Source organism: Ceratosolen solmsi, unplaced genomic scaffold, assembly GCF_000503995.2.
Source record: "Ceratosolen solmsi marchali unplaced genomic scaffold, CerSol_1.0 scaffold7, whole genome shotgun sequence".
Lineage (NCBI taxonomy): Eukaryota > Metazoa > Arthropoda > Insecta > Hymenoptera > Agaonidae > Ceratosolen > Ceratosolen solmsi.
The window spans coordinates 12675749-12696024 of record NW_011948413.1 but is presented as its reverse complement, the minus strand read 5'-3'; the positions used below and the strand labels follow the sequence as shown (position 1 = coordinate 12696024).

At 38.6% G+C, this 20276-nt stretch overlaps 1 protein-coding gene across 1 annotated transcript in view; it reads left to right on the top strand.

The window, feature by feature from the left end:
- dally (division abnormally delayed protein) overlaps positions 1 to 20276 on the top strand; it is a 165859-nt gene that overhangs the window by 110038 nt on the left and 35545 nt on the right. The window contains exon 5 of the mRNA XM_011506465.1: positions 6818 to 7137. Coding sequence (XP_011504767.1) covers positions 6818 to 7137 — 320 coding nt within the window. The remainder of the gene's footprint in view (positions 1 to 6817; positions 7138 to 20276) is intronic.

The following is a 20276-nucleotide window of genomic DNA, read 5'->3' as shown; positions in this document are numbered from 1 at the left end:
CCCCCCCCCCCCACCCACCCACCACCACGCCACAAAGTTACGTAACCGGCCGTTGCGCATTGGAGAAGAAGGCGTCAGATTGGCGAGGGCACGTCGATCGGCTGATTATCGTACGTTCACACCGAGACGCAGAGTCGACGAGCTCTGGCCTTGCGATAAGTCGCGCGGCTCGGCGGCATCGGCAATTGTCTTCTTGGGTAATTATCGGGCAGCGTCGGATTCTCGTAGCCACGGCCGATCAATGAAGTCATTGTCGTGTGCGTTTAGTTGTCGTATTTTTGCTGGGCGAGCGCCCCAGTACTACGAGGTACGAGCTTAAGCTTATAGAGCTTGAGATGCATTCGCAGTGACGCGCTCGCGCACCTTCTTCGTCGGCAATGTTTTACGACCGCCCGTTTCCTCCATTGGGCCATGGCGACTTGGCGGATGAGTCGTTGCCACGAAGGACTCCTTAGCATACCTGTCATTAGCGTCGATGGCTCGTTCGTTGGGTATATTTTTATTTTTGTACGATTGTTAAGAGATGCGATGTCGATTCAGAGGCCGAGGTGAAATAGCTTTATGACTCGTCTTGGATATTTGCTCATTGCTGGCCTATTTAATCCCCAGTGCAAATTGGATAATCGACTTTTCTTTTCTCTTTTTCTATTCGCTTCATCGTGCTTTTTTGTATATCAAGGTGTGCTCTCTTTACGTATACGATAGAAAATAAGGGCTATACTGCTGCAACTGTTCGACCGTTTGTATTTACCAGTCGACGTTCGTGCTTACGATAACGAATAATTGCAACGGATTTTGAAAAAAAGAAAACCCTATACAATCTCATGCGGTTTTCCATAACGTAATATTGCAAATATTTGTATAGTTTGAAAAATCCTGGGCAATTGATATTTGTTTCTGAATATTCTCTTAAACTTAAAATTTTTTGCTTTTCAAGCTTTATTAGATTTTATTGAAACTAAATGCGAGTGGCCAATTGATATGCATTGTATTAACAATCGCATATATAATAATTTATGCTCGATTTAATTTATTCAAGAATTTTGTTTTATTATACTCATATAAACATATATCAATGACTCATAAAATGATATATCGTTTTATCATAGTCGTATGGTCATAATTTACTAATGGCAACTGCTTAACTTACATTTTACAAAACAGTATGCGACACCAAGAAAATCAGAATGCTACAATTTATTTTATGAAACTTTAAAATTTTATCAAATCTATTTTTACACATACTCTTGATGAGTTTTTTGAATTCTATTTGAGCAGTATTAGTATTCAAATTTAAAAATAAAAAAAAAAAGAAAAAAAGAAAACGAGTCAAAGTAATGATTAGTTCTTTCAACTTTTTACTTTTCCATTTGTTTTCTCCTCCTGGCTTTCAATCTATTTTTACCCCACTCTGACTGCATTTTTCCGCATTTTATTCAATGTCATCGAACGGGTACAAAAAAAAATCAGCAAAGAACACACACAAGCCATATGGCATTGGATTTCTTAAAAAAAAAATATGTCTCGGTTATGTTTGTTGCTTCCTCGTCAGACTCTCTGTCTTGTTCATTCTGACTACGGCGTTGACGACGACGACGACGACGACGACGATGACGACGACGACGACGACTACAACGACTACAACGACTCGCGCTCGTTTTCTTCTATTCTTTTTCTTAAAGCTATTTTTATTGACCACCTACGTATCGGCCAGCTAAGCCAGTTTCATACGTTGCACACTTCGACACAGCTGCTGTAATAAATATATGTAGTCATCGAGCGACCCCGAGAGAGTATGTGTGCGTGTGCGTGCGCGCGCGCGCGCGTGTGTGTGTGAGAGAGAGAGAGAGAGAGAGAGAGAGAGAGAGAAGTTGGCGGGAGGGTTCTATTGCGTACCGGATATAAATTACGGCTTTTATGACTGCACGTAACGATGAAATATCGATCGAGATAACGCAGGTTTGTTAATGTACTAATATGCTTGTCTTATTAGCCTGCGAGTTAAGAGGAAGAGAGATATGATTGTCTATCGATAATCGCTTCTACCCTAATTATTCATTCTCACAACGGGAATTTTATTTATATTTAACTATAATCAGCGATCGATTATATAATTCGTCATTGTTTTTGTTTGCCATTAAATGTTCGTTTGGATAATTGTAAAAGGGAGTGGAGAGTATCGCTTTGTTATTAGTCGACTAAAGTATTAATGTGCCAGCCCTTGGTGGAGAGAACGTTTGTGCGTGTACAGAAATACATTCTTTGTTCGAACTCTCAACCAAAATAGAATTTTTTTTTCTCTTTAACAATTATTTATTAGTTCGAAAGAAGCAGTGATTCGACTCTCGTATCATTGCTCTTCGGATAATCAAAATCCAGTCTCCAAAGATTGTGAATCATTCAAATTTTACGAAGAGTCAGGCAGTGCCATTTCATTAAACAATTCATCTATTATTATCGATGCGAGCATTTTTCTACGTATAGAGGCCTATAATATATTTAGTATTCGCGGCTGTAGAAAGATTTGCCATAAAATGACTGTCATGTCACGCCATTCCGCCATAAATCAACATTTAATTTTATTAAAATACCCATCCAAAATATTATAAACGTGTTGATAATCTATAAATTGACTAACGTTTTAGATAAACATTTAACAACACCTTCTTCTGATAAATGATAGTGTTCACATTTTTTGTTTCGACATAATGTTTTCAAATAAATCAGAGCTAAAAACCGCTTAGATGAATGTACTATTTAGACTCTGACAGTGTTTTATATAATAATAGCTTTCCAGCTCGTTAAGTTATTCTATATATTCTAATACTTGACATCATTCAACAGTTGAAACATCATCGTTTTAACGATGAGAATTCATAGATCAAGTTATACATTAAAAATACACATTCCAGCATTATAAGCAAACGAAAATTTATATAAAACGTATTCCCAAGTTCAGGCTCCCAGGCAAAACATTGTCATGACTAATTAAAGGTTGAGTCAGATTATATCATTTGAAATATAACATTTCTGGGGGTAAAAAGTCCTTATTTATCAACAAGTCCTGACTCGCTTAACATTTATACACCGGTTAGTTAAAGCATTTAATATTTAAGAACCGATAAAAATGTTTAATAAAGGCACAAAATGACACAAACAGATCGAATGATAAAACAAAAGAAAGAATTATAAAAACAAATAGTAATAATAAAATTAATAATAATATTAATAATAATAATAATAATAATAATAAGAAGAAGAAGAAGAAGAAGAAGAAGAAGAATAAAAACAAAAAGAAACAAAAGAAACGTGGCGCGCAAGAAAGTGCGGGAAACGACGTAACAAAAAAATCTTTTGAAGTGGCGCGCGATGACTTAATAATTAAAAGATCCTTTCGAAAAATTCAAAAGGTGATTCGACTCTTTCAACTATGGAAACTGGCAGTCGTTTACGGACCTCCCGCCTAATTAAGACAAAACGTGCTGGACGTGGGCGTACTACCGCAACCCTCTATCTCTCTTTTTTTGGCTCCCTCTCTTCCTCCCTTCCTGCCCCCTCCCTTCGACCACACTGACGAAGTCTCCCGCTCATCGATTTATTTTGGCATGCCCCACCCTTCCTCCTCCCCAACCTTTTAAATAAGATTTTGTTCATTTTTTTTATCGTGCGCTACTCGATATTTCTTTTCTTCACTTTTTATTTCCTTTTATTCGTACGAGTGTCATCTACCTCTGCATGAGGTAGATGGACCAGAAGCTACAACAGATAAATAAATCTGCTGCTAACTACTTCTGCAGAATCCATTCATTAAATGACTATTTAAAACTATCGTCCCTAATATTTCATCGAGTCTGCAACGACAAATTTTTAATTTCTTTATATGATTATGACGAACAAAGTCAATTTCATATACTGCACACATCTATATATATATATATATATATATATATATATATATATAAACACTTTATAATAAACGTGTTTAAACACTTTAATTTATCTTTAATTTAATCGTACTCTAATTATAATAATTTCTGTATACAGAAATAATTCATCAATTATTCAATGATTTATATTAGAATTATATTTATGTATATAACAAAATCTCATATGTTTTAATAATTCTTGAATATTATATCTGTTTTAAAGCCATAACAATTTGAATAATTATTCATCATAGAAAAACAAGAATAAACACTGATATGTACTTTTAATTATTAAAACGATTAATATAATCATAAATCTACTTTTCAAATTTGTATAAAAGTATAATTTCAATATAAAATAAACTTTAAATAGATTGCATATCTTATAAAGCAAGTATATATAATATAAGAAAAGAGAAATGAAAATGGGGGTGTTGGAGGGTGGTCGAACGAGAGAGGCACGATGGTATAGATGGAGGAGGTGGGTGGGTGATGGGTAGAAAGTTAGAGCAAAATTCTAGAGGTACGAATCCCACGTCCTCCTTATCTGTCGGTGTAAGGATGTAAATTGGCGCATGCGTAAAGATAACGCAGTTTACATGACTATCGTCGTGCTAGAATCGCGAGGACCGGTTGGGTTTACTCTCTTGCCATCTAATGTAGCATACAGACAGACGCCTCTGCAGCTTATTTCTTTTCCCTAGAAAAACGGCAAATTCGAAATGAATTTATATCTGCATAAGTAATACGTGTTAACTTTCGTTGTAGAGTTATGTGTGAAAAGAGATTTAGCGGTTACAAGATAGTTTGTATATTGGGCCTGAGTGGGGGTGATGGTAATTATAATTAAAGCGGCGGTGACATTGCCGAATCGAAGCGAATGAGATGGCTAACAGTTTGCGGATGAGACGCAGAATAAAGTAGTAAATGTTTTTGTAAGCATCGGTCGGTGATGATAATTTTAATATTGAAATATGTTGATTGTTTGGAATGTACAAAGCGGCGGTGGAATGGTCTAGGTCTTTCTTAAATTGTTGTTATTCGTTGTCGGGCGACATCCTTGTCTGGAATGAAAAATTAAAAGTCTTAAAAGATGGATTGAATTTCCTTCGGGAGAAGCAGCATTAATATTTTTATTGCATCGTAAGGCGTCGAATTTGTAGTGTGGACGATTCCCTTTTCGATAAAGGAAGCGCCAAAGTTTTTCACGTTTGCCGCGTATGTCATTTTACTTCGTCGAGTAATGAAAATGAATGTGATTTAAGTGACTTCTTATTAGCATTCTTATAGTCATTGCATATTTGCTTGATTAATATGATTTTTAAAAAATTGGAGTCGAAGATTTAAATTGCGAACACTATTTTTATGTATTTAAGGCATGAAAGTTGGCAAAATCTCGACTTATTATAATGATTAGGAAAGTGAGTGGGACGATGGGGAGGGGGTATGGGGAGGGGGTATGGGGAGGGGGCGGGAGAGAAGAGAGAGAGAGAGAGAGAAAAAATGATGATGATTATGATGATGATGATGATGATTTTCGAATGTTCCTTCGATGCATTTGGTGTTTACTTAAATTAATAATTGAACTCGGTAATGCTGAGTTTGAAAGAATTAATTGATTGGCTACGCGGATGAGGAAAAATGAAACGACATTCAAGAATCCCGTAGAATTTGTGTAGACATTGCGCTACGCTTAATGCGATCTCTGATGAATATTTATTATGAATTAAACTCTCTGATTGCATAAAAGAACAATATATATTTGACGCCCGTTAAATTAACGGCAAGAAATACGGCGCTACAGGCACGTACATAAATAATTTATTATCAGACTTATTGCAATTAGCTTAAATCTGACTTTAAAAGAATTAATTTACATTTTTGGAGGCAATTCTGTTATTTTAATATGTTATTTTAATTCAGTTGAAAATATATATTGAATTCGCGTATGGATGTAATTTTTTTAAATCGTTAAAACCGCAAGGATGCCGATTGAAATATCGTTATTTCGTCTCTCCGTATAATATGAAACATCCTTGAAATATATTTGACTTGTAGTCGGTATGTGGTGGCGTTAAGTAATATATGCGAGTATGCTCAAAACAAAATGTAAATATTTTGAATATCGGGGATATAAATTTCGATCGTTTAATATAAAATTTTCAAATTTACTACATACTCGAGCCGAGTCTCGAGAAGAATGTCGTCAATTTTATGGATAATTTTACATACACAATTGTCTTCCTTTAATATTTGAATAAAAATTATTCTACACGTTCTTGTATCATTTAAATTTTAATGCCATTTATCGATGAATATAATCCTTATTATTTATTGTAATTAAGCATGGTTACGTGCTATTTTGAAATGGAGGCGCAGCATCCGTAACCGATGAAACGATCCTTATTTTATTTCTTCATTTTTCTTGTTATTGTTGTTGCTGTTGTTGTCGTTGTTACTGTCTTATTTCTCGTTTTTCTTCTTCTTCTTATTATTATTCTTTTTCCTCTTCTTCTTCTTCTTCTTCGTCTTCTGTTTCTGCGTTATATATTCTTGTTCGCAAATCAATGTTAGGCCCAGTAAAAGCTAACGAAAGCTCGTCGTCTTATTCCCATTTATTCTTATAGCCACGACTCGGGTGACTCGCGCCTCTCCTCCAATAATTACCATAAATGGATTCCCAGTTCCCGGGTCGTTTGAGCAAAACACGACTCTAATTGAGGAATGCCATTTAAATAGTTCAGCTGCTTAAGTAATAAATGACATTATAATTAGCGTAGCGTACAAGTCGAGAGTCCGCGAGTCGTGGGTGAGAATAATCGGGCGATAAGAAAAGCAGAAGTCACGATTAATTCGCTAATGACGTTTGTTGGAAACTCGTGTGGTTGCAGGTGAGGAAGGTGTGCGGACGTCCCGAGCTCGAGTCATCGGCCTTAGGATCGCAGCTGGTGCTGCCCGCGAGTCTGGCCGCGTCGACGAGGGCCAGTGGAGCCGGGGGTCCGCTCTTGGGCCTCGACGGACGGACCCTCGGGGCTCCTGTGCACCCGCCCCTCGTCACCCAGGGCCCCAAGGCTCCGAATCAACTTCACGCCCAGCTCGGCAACTTCCTCGCGAGCGTCGTCAGGTCGAGGACCTTCTACGGCACTCTCGCTGACACCATCTGCGAGGAGTACCCGGACAAGGTGTGCTGGAACGGGGAACGAGTCGGAGAGTGAGTAGGCCCGCACTCTTTCAATTTGCCTTTATTATTATCGCGCTTTATCAGTATCGGCCGGATTAACCAAAGGAGGACTGATTCCCCTATCCCAATAGTTACACACGTGTTGTCCTGGACACACATTAGGCCCAGTCTTTGACAAATTTTCTAAATCACTCGAGGACTGGCTGATCATAGTTTGTCATGGACCTTCTACCGCCTTCGTATCAATAATTTCAATGAAAATTACAGTTGGCTATGTGCAGGAAGTATGCCCTCGCAGAATTGTTGTTAAATACGTTTGAGAGGTTAAACGGTCCAGATTATAATAAATAAAGAAAAAGAAGAAGAAAAAAATTATAGGTCGAATGAGCGATATTTAAGCGATATTATCGTTGATTAATTGAACCACTGATATTTGATAAGCCGGTCGTTATTAACCATTCAAAGTCCATTTATTATGGAAGGAAGAAGGGATATTTATTGTCGACCTATTTTAATCTTCGCGTTAAAACGTATTTTACTAATTTTTCGGAAGCAAGCCGACCAACTTGTTCAACAAACTTTCATGAGATTACGTAATGTTTCGAATGAATTTTTCACGTACATAGATTGCACAGCTCGACAATAATAATGAAAAAAAAAAAAAAAAAAAAATTAAACTACGCATATTGCCAGTGCTACTGAACGAACGAAAGACTTACTAAACTAATATTCCAAACCCAATGGCCAAAGCCCTACATCAATTATCATAAAAGATCATTATTTATCAACGCGACGGGAATAATAGCGATAAATCTGCAATTATAAGCTATTCGCTTGGCAAATAAAAAATGAGCTTATCCAACTTAAAAAGAACAGCTATCGCGCTGTGAAAATCATCTTTTCAGATAGAAACGAGGATTCGGTTTCTCGCCATCTTACGCGAACCGTCAGCATCCACTAGCCCGACTTAAGTATCCAAGTGATCAGCACTAACTAACCAACTAATCCAATTGTCATTGTACCTGTAGAGCTTGATAATACCTGCTAACTATCTTCTTCACATCGAGAATGGGCGGGGATGGGAGCGACTCAATGATCAACGAAGGATCAAATTCGTCGTTCGTCTTGTCGGCTTTTTCGCGACGACGCGGAGTTCCTCAAATTCTCAGACACAATTACAAAAATGTCAATAAAATCATTAGAGATGAGTACACGAGAATGGCCAGCTCGTTGGGCACGGAGCAGAGTCGATTAATTTACCGGTAATGCCGAGCGTCGCTTTCTTATCGTCTCGCGTTTCTACGCGCCCGCGTCCGATGACGTCCGAGGCCCGACCGCGCAAGAAATCGAGCAGCCCACTTTGCGCGAAAACAAAAATAAAGATGAAAAACAGCGAGAACGAGGGGAGATGGAAAACGAAAGAAATGAAGAGGGGGAAGGAAGGGAAATACGAGGGAACGGGATACTCCGTTCTTTCTCTTCCTCTCCTTTCTCGTCTTTATTTGCGCAAAACAAAGGCTACGAAGCGAGGATGCGATAATGGCGGCGACGGAAGGGGGGGACGTTCCCCGGCGATGACTCGGCCCATTGTTGTAATATTCGCAAAGTTCGATTGTTGTAATCCCAGACACGTACGCGAGTTGCGCGAACTCGTGAGACGGCCAGCGAGCGGAAGGAAGAAGAGGTTCGTCGATAATGGGGGGGGGGGTGTAACATAGAGGGGATTGTGAGGAGAGAGAGGTGGATGGAGAGAGAGAGAGAGAGAGAGAGAGGGACGAAGATAGGAGTGCGAGCGGAGGGAGCATTGAGGGCCGCGAGAGTTTCTCAACGAGTGTTGCCGCCCCACAGGCCAGCCTCATCTTTCATCACCAGCGAGCAAAACGTGCCTCTACGAGGCTTTGTACTTTGTATCGGCAGCCGTCGTTCGAATAAGGTCGTTCGGCGCCCAGCAATCGCCCGATGAAAATATTTGCCTCTTAGACATTGACGGCGCGAGCCTCGTTTTGCGCGTTTTCACTGAAAGCGAGCGAGTGGGAGTACGCAAAGGGAGCAGGTCAGCAGCAACAACAACAACAACAACAACAACAACAACAACAACAATAGGACATTTGTATACGTGTTTAAGCGGCATGAAAAATTTTTGATATTATGAAAAGCTTTCGGTTCGATAAAATATCGCATAAGATCTGGCCAATGATAAAGGGACAATGATGCAAGGACTCGATTAGCGCGCGAGGCTCGCTAGTAATAATTATTCAAATTTCTTTCACAACGAAATAGACGCATCAAAGCTATACGACTGGCGTTATAATAGAAGCTTTATTAATTATAGAGACAGAGAGACAGAGAGACAGAGAGAGATAGAGAGAGAGAGAGAGAGAGAGAGAGAGAGAGAGAATGAGGTGCTCGACTCTGAGAAGGTCGGAGGGCGTCTATAATTCACGGTCTAAGAGCAACGCCAAATTCGTTATTATCCGCGCATTTACGAGTGTGTCACACGACACCTAACTTGACCTTCGCCCGTACATGGCGCATGTGTGCCATGTCGCCGTCTCGTCTCAAGGAGCGCAAGTAAGTATAATGAAGCGGGCCGGGAATGCGCTTCCTCGGCTATTGTTTCATTTATTTCTACGGCGGCTTGACGGAGCGACGTTCGTGACCGCTAGAGGGCCGCTGGCCCATTGGCCCGAGGCTCTCGATTTGCCGAATTCGTTATCCAGCAGCGGGAAACCGATGGAGACGAGCGATAACACGCGATTGCGAGATTACATCGTCCTCGTGTTTGAAAAAAGTCGGTTGTCGAGCTATTGTCCGATGGTTAGCTACGAGAGCCGCGTATCTGGCCTACGTTTATCAATGCGTCCTTATCGTGGCGATCGTCCCCCCGGCTGCCTTCGACAATCTCGGCCAATGATGAATTTTCTAGGTCTCAGTATTAAAACATCGATGTCGGGTGAACGTGCGCCGATGGGACTCCCCGAGGCACGAATGAGGAGCGCTCATAGACTCGACGCGAGTTGCTTTATCTCACCAATAAGGGAAATAAAAACGTGTTTAAAGTAGATCAAGTCCGAGATAGGTTGGACTTAATGAATATTTGATATGCCGAGGCGCCGCGGGTTGCTTATTTAGAGAGTCATTTTTCTTCGTGTAACGGCATTGCCAAACCGTGTCAATCGGCAATTCTTAGCGTACCCTGGCTGGAGCCGCTCTTGTCCATTACGTCTAATACGATTTGCCCATCATTCTTAATCGCCACTGTGAATTGATAAACTCAAAGCAATCGCCACTCGCCAGTGCGCCCCTCTCTTCCTCCTTTCAATCAATAAAACAATGTCGTTTAATTATTGAAAAATATGTATAAAGTGTTGAAACGCTCGAGCTTTAAACGAGCGAGTAAATTCATTTTGTCTATAAATACGGTTTACGCATGCGAAAGACATTGAATCAGCGCCTTGCAGCCCGACATTATCATGGGAATTAGAAAATATCTCTAATTATAGTCGTGAGATCAGCAATTACGTTGGGATACATCACGAATAATGGTAATGGCACTACGTAATTGTTGGATAGTAAGGTCAGTTGGTCAATTTATTTGGTGATATAACCGATTTAGCGATTTATTTTCCCTATTACGTTCGATGTATCTCGTTAATTTATTTCGCGCGATGCTCGTGCGATATGGCGAATTATGCGAATCGGTAAAGTCCTTCGCGTTTCCCCAAACGTCCGACAATGATTTTGCTAATATTTGAGATTAATATGGAAAGAGCCCGCGAGACGAATTGGCTTCACAATGGCACAATGTTAATTGATGGTAAGAATTGATAAGCAGTCGTTTATTTAAAAAGCTCGAGATGAAAAATAATAACTTGCAATGGAAGGAGGCGAACGTCACAATGAAAATAGTCAAAAGCATTCGTCGGAATGAAAAACGTTTCCACGATGAGAAACTGTCGCTCGAGTGTTGTGTGGCGGCTTCTTGAAATGTCAGAAAGTCGTAAAAAAGGGTTCGGGGCGAAAGAGATGGGTTCTCTAAGCAAAGGGAGGGTTTCGAGTCGAGTCGCGCTCGACATGAGAAATTAAAGAGAGACATCCTGGAAAACAATGAGCCGGAAAAGTGGAGAAAAGAAGAGATTCATTAGTTTGAGGGGAAAAGATCCGGGCCGTAGCTCGCGCGCGCATTACTACCAGCCGAATGAGAAGGAGGATGGAGATGGCTACGGCAGACACGGAGACGCCGAAAGGAGTACGAGGCGCGTGTGCGTGCGTGTGCGGGAGATGAAAAAAAAAAAAAAAAATCAAGAAGAAAAAAAAAGAAAAAAAATAGAGAAAAAGTGAACGTATATAGAGTGGTCCCTCGAGCGGGAGGATGATCTCAGGCACAAAAGAGTGATAAATTAGAAAAGAGGGAAGAGGGAGAAACAGGCAGGTCTGCTAATCGTCCGGGTACGCCGGAAAGACCGACACGATATCTGCGCTTCGTCTGCTCTCCACCTCCTCATCCTTCTTTATTCGTTTTTTCTCTTATTTTGTATTATTTTCCTCGCGCCCGCCAATCGAAATGACGTTATCGCGCCTCGGAGGTAGCGATCACTCGGAAAGTTTTGTCATACTGCTTTCTTTGCCTCTTGTCCACCTTTGGATTATGCGGCGGTCCACGTTCCTCCGACTGAGTCATTCAAGTATTAATCATTATTCACGGTAAGTCACCCGCTTCTCCGTCCTTCATTCCAGCTTCCTTTTTTTTTCTTCTGCTATTTACATTGCTCGATGCTATTTACATTGCCATTTAGCTGTTCAGGAGTTTGAATTGTTGCTTTTCAAATAATTCGCAAAGGCAATAAATAGTTGAGAAAAAAAAGTTTAATCGTCGCTGCGCGTCGAGATGGCAGTTGTCGAATCTCGTAAGTCTTGAAGACTTTTGATGGCGTGACTGGTATTTCGCTCGTGAATCACACGGAAATTATGCGTACGAGCACGAAACCCCTTGAAATCGTTCTTGCTCGTCTTATTTTCCAATATTTATGCCAATATCGTGGATAATGGGCGGATAGTGGTGGTGGTGGTGGTGGGGAGGGGGCGGAGGGCGAAGAGCCCGACCTCGTAATACATCGTTTATTGACGAGAGGCGCGATTAACAGTAAGGAGACTTTCATTTTCGACTTTGATGATAAAATATCATTAAAAGAATAAAATCGTTAAAATCAGCGACAATCACTGATCGTAAGTATCCAACGTATAATCACTCGCAATATTCTGTCGTAATATTATTATTATTCTATAAGGCACTCTGCATTGTTTCACATTAAGTCTCATTGACATAAATTAGATTGAACATTCTTCCATCAACTACACTTGTCTATATCGCAAAATGAATAACTAATGGATTAGACTTCACGATGCTACAACGTTATAGCCAAGACTGACACACTTAGCGTAATTGAAATTATTCCGAGGGAGAGAGAGAGAGAAAGAGAGACATTCGTAGTCAGATTTCTGTCTTACAACGTCAATGGCATTTTGTTGAATAATTTAGCCAATATTCATAATTCTATGTACATTAAAGTAATCAAAGTCGAGTGATATTTCTTTTAAAGCAAAAAAAAAAAAAAAAAATAGAAAAAAGAAGAGTAAGATTTTTTTAATCCAATGATCTACGAGATTCTTCATTCTCGTTGAAGCTTCGTTGCCATACTCTATACATTCTTACACACTGTCGCACAACGATTCTATTCACCATTACCGCAACCTCCCTCCCTCCCTCCCAACCATCCTCTTTAAACAAGATTATTCCACTAATTGCAAACACGTATTGCGCAAATAGACGAGCGTTTCGGCTCCAAAGTCACCCGAAGGCACCGAGTTTTCCACAACATTCCGCAGAGCTGCGAATTTCCGTGCAATCGATCGGCCCACGCTGCAGCGCCGTAAATCGCCGCTGGCTCCGAGCCCTGCAACACCCGGGCGCAAAATCCCGCGCACTCGTCGATAGAGCGAGGCAAGAGCACGTCGTAACCTTCAATCCGTAGCCAAAATATCCAATGGCTCGACACTGCCTCTCCTCGTGAACGGACGGTCGCGCGTCAAACGCTCCCCCCCCCCCCGTCCACCCCGTCCAAAACACTCTCGCGTGCGTCATTGGCCGACGGGGCATACGAGGTATGCACGTGTACGTCCTGGGTGCGACGATGCCTCTCACAAAAAAAAAAAAAAAAACGCTCCGACCCACCAGCAGACGAGCCTGGCCACTGCCATCCATAAATCGAGGGAGCATAAAGGATAGGAGTCGCGAAAACGCGGCATATTTCGCTGGGAGTACATTATAGGAGTTCGATGTAACCTAGAAACGAGTGGGTGGAAGCCGAGCTGAAGCGGCGAGAGGGAGAATACCGGAAAATATAGTAATGCCGACGATGTGGCGGCGCCGTTGGGCCAATTCTCCGCTACATCGTACTTCCTCTGTCGCTTGCAGCCATTCTCTCGGCCGCCTCTCCCTTCTCTCGTGCACTCACGCACACGCGCTCGCCCACCCAGCCACCCTTAACGCGCATACAGCTACATTAATGCGTGTGCCGCTGCATTGCGTTTTAGGTTTTCACGTTCGGCTTGATTGGCCTCTGGCGTACTCTTTTTTTTTTTTTTTTTTTTTTTTTTTTTTTTTTTTTCAACTTATACCTAACGACTTTTCAAGACTATTCGCTGTAATGCTGTGTGCCTATGCAAATTATGAAGAATATGAGTCTCGGTCCGGTTATTTTGATAACATATCATCGACGTTCCGTTGCTCGTCTTGCTTAAGTTAAGACGCGTTGCGACATTCTGCATAATAAGTTTCATCGCGCGTATCGAAATTGCAGTTGTTTTAAATGTTCCCTTATCATTATGTATAAGTGAGCTCTTATAATGAGTATTGAAATATTTGGATGGAAAACTTTTTCCCAAGCGATTTTGCAAGATACAAGCCTATCTGGCTGATTAATAACTGCGCCAACTTCAGCCCGGAAGACATCGATAAAATTCAATATATAATATATATATATATATATTTTTAAAAATTCATATGAGTATTATTTATTCAAACTTTTCGCTCACATAAATCTATAACGTTCTTATTAACTAAACATATAATAAATAAATTTTCTTATATATACATATCTTAATAATAAACAAATATTGCTTTCACGCACAACAAGAACATTGTTCCATCAATGAAATAGATATGTGCAAATTTTATTTCAATTCCGTAATAATAACGAATGTAAGAAATTCAAAAATATTCCTTTATAAATATATGCGTTGGATATTGTTTAACCAAATACCCATAAAATTTCGCTATTAATTGGATTCTCATGATCTACATACTTTCCGCTCATTTTATTCGTTAAACGATTAATTGGCGATGTTAATGTGGGCACAATTTCTTTTTGTAAAATCAAATTAAATAATATTTGTCTTTTAGGCAGCAATTGAAAACGATATAGATAAGTCGTTTTCAAATTGCTTACTCTTAGTTTGCAAAGCAATTACAACTTGCTGCTCAATAAAATTCTATCGTACTAATGAACTATTAACACAATATAGCGATTCTTCATATTACGACTTGAGCTTATGATCATAATGATTCTTCTGTCATACATTAATACAATTTTTTATTATTATCGCCAAGCAATTCAATTTGGATATAAAAAATTTAACGTCACTTGGAAGAGCAATATTTATAATAATAATATTAATAGCAATAATAGCAATAATAGCAATAATAATAATAATAATAATAATAATAATAATAATAATAATAATAATAATAATAATAATAATAATAATAATGATAATAATTAAATGAAAATAAAAAATGAAATTAAAAATGAACATCGGGTGTTATTATAGTTGGATGAAGCGAAATTTATGAAATTTTCAAATTTACAAACTGCAAATTATAATTTTTAAATTGTTTATTTTAAAAAGATCAACTTTTATTTCCACCTCCATCGTTAGCTATACAAAAGTACTATCAAGTATTTAGTTTTTGGGTTGATAGTTTAATTGCTTATGATATATCTTGGATGCATTTATAATTCATTAAACGATCAGAGTGATTTATCGGCAAAATTTTTGCATAAGAAGAAGAAGAAGAAGAAGAAGAAGAAGAAGAAGAAGAAGAAGAAAAATAGGAAATTTCAGAATTCCGATAAGTTGACGACAGCATTTGGAGCTTCGACACTAAATTCAAATCTCTCTATTGGAAACATCTTAAAAATGATAATGTATTTGGAAATAAATTTTTCAAATTTTGAATATTGTCTCGTTAAAGTAAGCTATCGTTAATAATCATAGTAAAAAAAAAATTTATCGGCATTGTATAATCTGAAATTGTTAATAATGTTTCAAGGGAGATGAACGCATTTAATTACTCCGTTATCGTTCGGCAATTAAATGCTAATTTTAATTCCAAAGATATTAATTTAAAATTTAATTTCAATAGGATTATCTTGGAGAGTAATCTTAAAAGTTATTATAAATTATTTATGTATTAAGGGCAACCGAGTTTCCCTCGTTCCCATTATTTGTTCACGAATGTAAAAGTGCAACATAGTTTGCTTTATAATGTCTAAATTATTAATAACAATGGTGTTGAAAATTCAATTTGTATTACTGTTATTCTTAATACTTCATAGGCATTGTGCATTTATGAAAATAAGTACTGATGTACGCCTGAGATTTTTGCAGACAAAACCTTCGATACAATATTTATAATCTTTTGTTTATTTATTGATTGTCGTAATTTAATAAACTCATTATATCCGCCATATCAAATTTTATAATCGAAGTATCGCTAACAATAAATGAGAAGAGAAAATGTGAAAGCTTGACCTCAATATTTATTTGTTCATTACGTCAGCTTAATAAAACGATTACTGTTATTTTTGACGCACCAACAATTATTACGTTATTTAAATCTTAAGCATTAATCAAACAAATAGTAAATGTTGTTCTTTTTCATTAATAGCACGAACAAAAAGCAATTGTTTCACGGTGTTTATTTATAACGTACAAAAGATAGAATAAATTTTATTCAAACTAAATTCGCCTGTCGTTTCATTAAACTTTGTCCATAGTAATTCTACAGTGCATTCTCCGAGATTTCAAAATATACATTAAAAACAATTTGTCTCGACTCCCGTGGCTAAGAATTCCAAGCGCATCGACAATTTGTTCAAATATCGTAGGACCAAGGTCATGAGGTAACTACTGCTCGGTCGACTGCTATTTTATAATCTTTAACGATTGTTGCATCCTTGCATCCGAATCTCCGTAGTTATTATCTTATAAAATGGATCGGTGCATATAGCATGTACGAACTGGATTTATTTCATTTTTATTTTATCATAAACAATATTCAACCGTGACAGCTGTGTCATGAAAGCTATTAGCTTTGATCTCACAATTATGCCGGATGTTTTCAAAGCCATATTTTTCTCACAATGAGGTTAAAAAATAAAAATTCGAGCATTTCGTTTTGGTAATACTAATTCTACGCTTTAACCCTTTCACAGCTTTACACCTTCTTCGCGACAGCTTTAAAGCCATCATTATTATTAGCCCGCAAAAATATTGTTGGTAGTTGTTTTCTCTCTCTCTATCTATCTCTCTCTCTATCTATCTCTCTCTCTCTCTCTCTGTCTCTGTGCGTGAGTGCGCGTGTGTTGTGACCGATGTGGGCTTGGCTGTAGACACTATAACGTACAAAGTGCCTTGATTATAAAGTATATTTTTCATGATAATATAGTAGCTTGACGCAGATTATATCTTAATCAGGAATCGATCTCTTATATTGACGTGACGTGCTTTCGCTATACTTCATTATTCGAAACTTATATGTTAAAACGTTAAAAGAAAGCTTGTGTCAATTCCGCGCAATCGGAACACATCGTTTTATTCAATACATAGGCCATTCCCGTGTATTTAATGTCTCCAGTAAGCATTAAAAATTCCTCGTAGACGATGAAGTGTAAAACATTTATGCCGTTGATTTATTCAATGCGTGAATGTATTTGAATTGAGTGGAAAGTGGTATGAGTACTTGTGCGCCAGTTAGTTAGCTTTTATAAAGTTTTGCAGGCTGAAATAATAGTAATGAGCGGTGAGCAACTTTTGTCAATTATTTTAAAGAGTTTGCAGAAACAGGACGTAGTAGTATTTTTAAAACAATTTGAATTTTATTCTCCCATTATATTAGAGTCCAGTAAAAAAATATCGACCATGATTAATAAATAATTATAAAAAGGCGACGATAAATAAATCAATGGCAAGTCAAATTTCACTCTTTAGTCATAGTTTTTAGTCATATTACCGACACGAATAATAATATTTCCAATGTTGAACAACATTTATCCACCATAACAAGCATTATTCTTAAACTTGAAATAATTTGTTGGCAATAGTATATACCTTCGCGCTCAACTTATATTATTCTTAATATCAGGCATTATTGTGATTGGCTTTGTAGACTAAATATCGCCCCGTTGTACGACTCCGTAAATGGATTTAAATTCAAGCCATTGAGTCATAGATAAACAGAGGTGGTATGCTTTCGAGATCGAGCGAGATCGAGCGAGATCGAGCGAGATCGAGTCTCCAATTCAGTCGGAAGATTGGAAGCAGCTGATTTTTTTTACTGATAAACGAGCTGTTTAGAAAAAAAATTAATAAAGAAAAATAAACAGACCAAAAATAAGGCCAAAGTCTTATTATTGCAGCGTTGAATAATATGAGACTTTCGTTCGTTATTTTACGATTTGAAGATTTCAACAATAACATCGTTGTCCCGATAAATGAATCGAATTTTAAAATTAGGTTTAATTTGGTATAAGTTGTAAAGTCAAATCCTCTTAGTTCAATTCCTACGGATTAATAGAACAATTTTATTCTCATTAAAATAAACGAACATGTCGTTGCAAATGATTTCAAAGTTAATTTTAATGAATTGAATATTCTCGAGTTTATGGCGCATTTCATTTCAGACTATTTGCGGGCGGAAGTTTGATGATAAAGGCCTACTCATTATGCTTAATTGTTAACAATAATGTGCTTGAAGGAATAGAGTTAAAGTTTTTTTTTTTTTTCGTTCACAAAAATTATACGATACTCGTTTGTTTCATTATGATTAGTACTATCTCTCTCTCTCTCTCTCTTTCTCTCTCTCTCTCTCTCTCTCTCTCCGTCTGTCTCTCTCTGTCTCTCTTGATTTTAAATTATTTTAAATCTCAAACTTATGAGATATCAGTTATTATTGATAGGTGGTAGGTATCGCTCATACAAGAATAATTAAAAATACAGTGATACATGAAATATTTTGCAATTCGGCGAACAATGCAGAAAGTTGTAAAACTATCAACTTGATATCTCTATTAAAAATTAGTCCACTGACATTCAATTTTGAAATAAATTATTTGTACGAATTATTTCAGCAATAGCAGCAAAATTATCAAAGGCCGAGTATTATAGAAAATGATGCAAAAGACACTTGTTATTCCCTTTATTCAGCGATTCTTATCCTGAAAATAGCTTCCCATCAAAGGATGGCGTTAATCTGGGTGGGAAAGCTTCCCCGCGTATATTATTACAGAAAGTGTAAAGAACTAAAGAAGAAAAGACCACACGTAGGCTAATTAGCAATTCGGTCCTGGACAGCACGATTCTAGAGAGCTGCGATTCCGTCTCCAGCTGCCTAACGACCTCCTCGAGACAAAACTCGTCCGATGCCTCACGGGGAGGCCAAGAATGACTACGACTGCCAGAAGGATCATAGATTCGTCAAGTACCCGATATCGTTGCCTCCCAGACCAGTTCCATATCACCATTATTTATGGGAAAAGGGCCCTCTCACTCTCTCTCTCTCTCTCTCTCTCTCTCTCTCTCTCTCACTCGATCGTTCAGCCAAGCTCTCGAAGACGTCTCGCGAGACGCTGTGCCAAAGACCAGCAAATTGTTTGACTTTGACAGCTTTGGCGGCGACGGCGGCGGCGTCTCCTACTCGGACTGCACTTGCGTGACCGGATTCTCGATAGGATTGCGTGAAGTAATTATTTTCGATTGTTTGCGGTTTCGAGCGGCCGCGGAGCACTTTAAGCCCTCCCTCTGGCTCACTTTCCAATGCTTAATGGACTTTAAACAATTGCCACGTTATTTAGACAATTAAGCTTCTGTGGTTTATATATTATCCGATCTCGTATCCTCGATTATGATTCGCCTTTGTTGGAGATTTACAAATTGTATTCGCGAACGTGACTTGCTATTAGTTTGCTAGGCTTTAGTTTATGACGACGGTCATTTTACATTTAATATTAAAGGATTATGTGTGTATATATATATATATATATATATATATATATATATATACATATGCAATTTCGTGAGAGTTTAGTCAATTGTATAATTGTTGGGTCAACGTTGGATTGGTAACTCAAATTGGCTTTCGACATGTGATCCCGAGCTCTCGAGACAAGTATTAGTGGCTCATCCATGATTGCCCGTATGCGATAGAATTTCAAGGAATCAATTTCAAAGGAATAACGAGACTCGCCTCTTTACAGTGATATATCGACATTCGTTCAGTTTTTCCGATTGACTGTTGCACTCCCGCTAAAGATACTTTGTCTCGGTCCCGATGACACTTTCGAATACAAAGGAACGAGCGACAAAATGTGCGGCGCACCGCACATAAAAGAACTCGGATAAAATGTGTGGAAACATACGCGTATTATCGATGATGAAATAGTGCAGCTGCATTGGCAGGAGTAAAATGTGGTGGGAGAGGGTAGGGTTGGGGCTGGAGTTGGGGTTGGTGTTGGTGTTGGTGTTGGTGTTTGTGTTGGAGTTGGGATTGGGGTTGGGGTTGGTTTTCGTTGGTGGGTTAAGGGTGGAAGGGGGCAGCCTTCAAAGCGTGGCCGTAAAAAACTAATATAAAAAGAGATTTTTGAATCCGTCAGGCTCGTTAAAACGACCGCATCCATCAGCCCTTATCCGCAGCTTAAACGTGCGCGGTTAAAAAATTGATTCTCCAAATGCGCTATCGTCGTTATAAGAAAAAAAAGGAGGGGGCGCGCGAGGCAGGCGGGGGAGGGGGGCGGGGCGGGGGGCTGGGGGTAAAGGAACGGGGCGGGGAG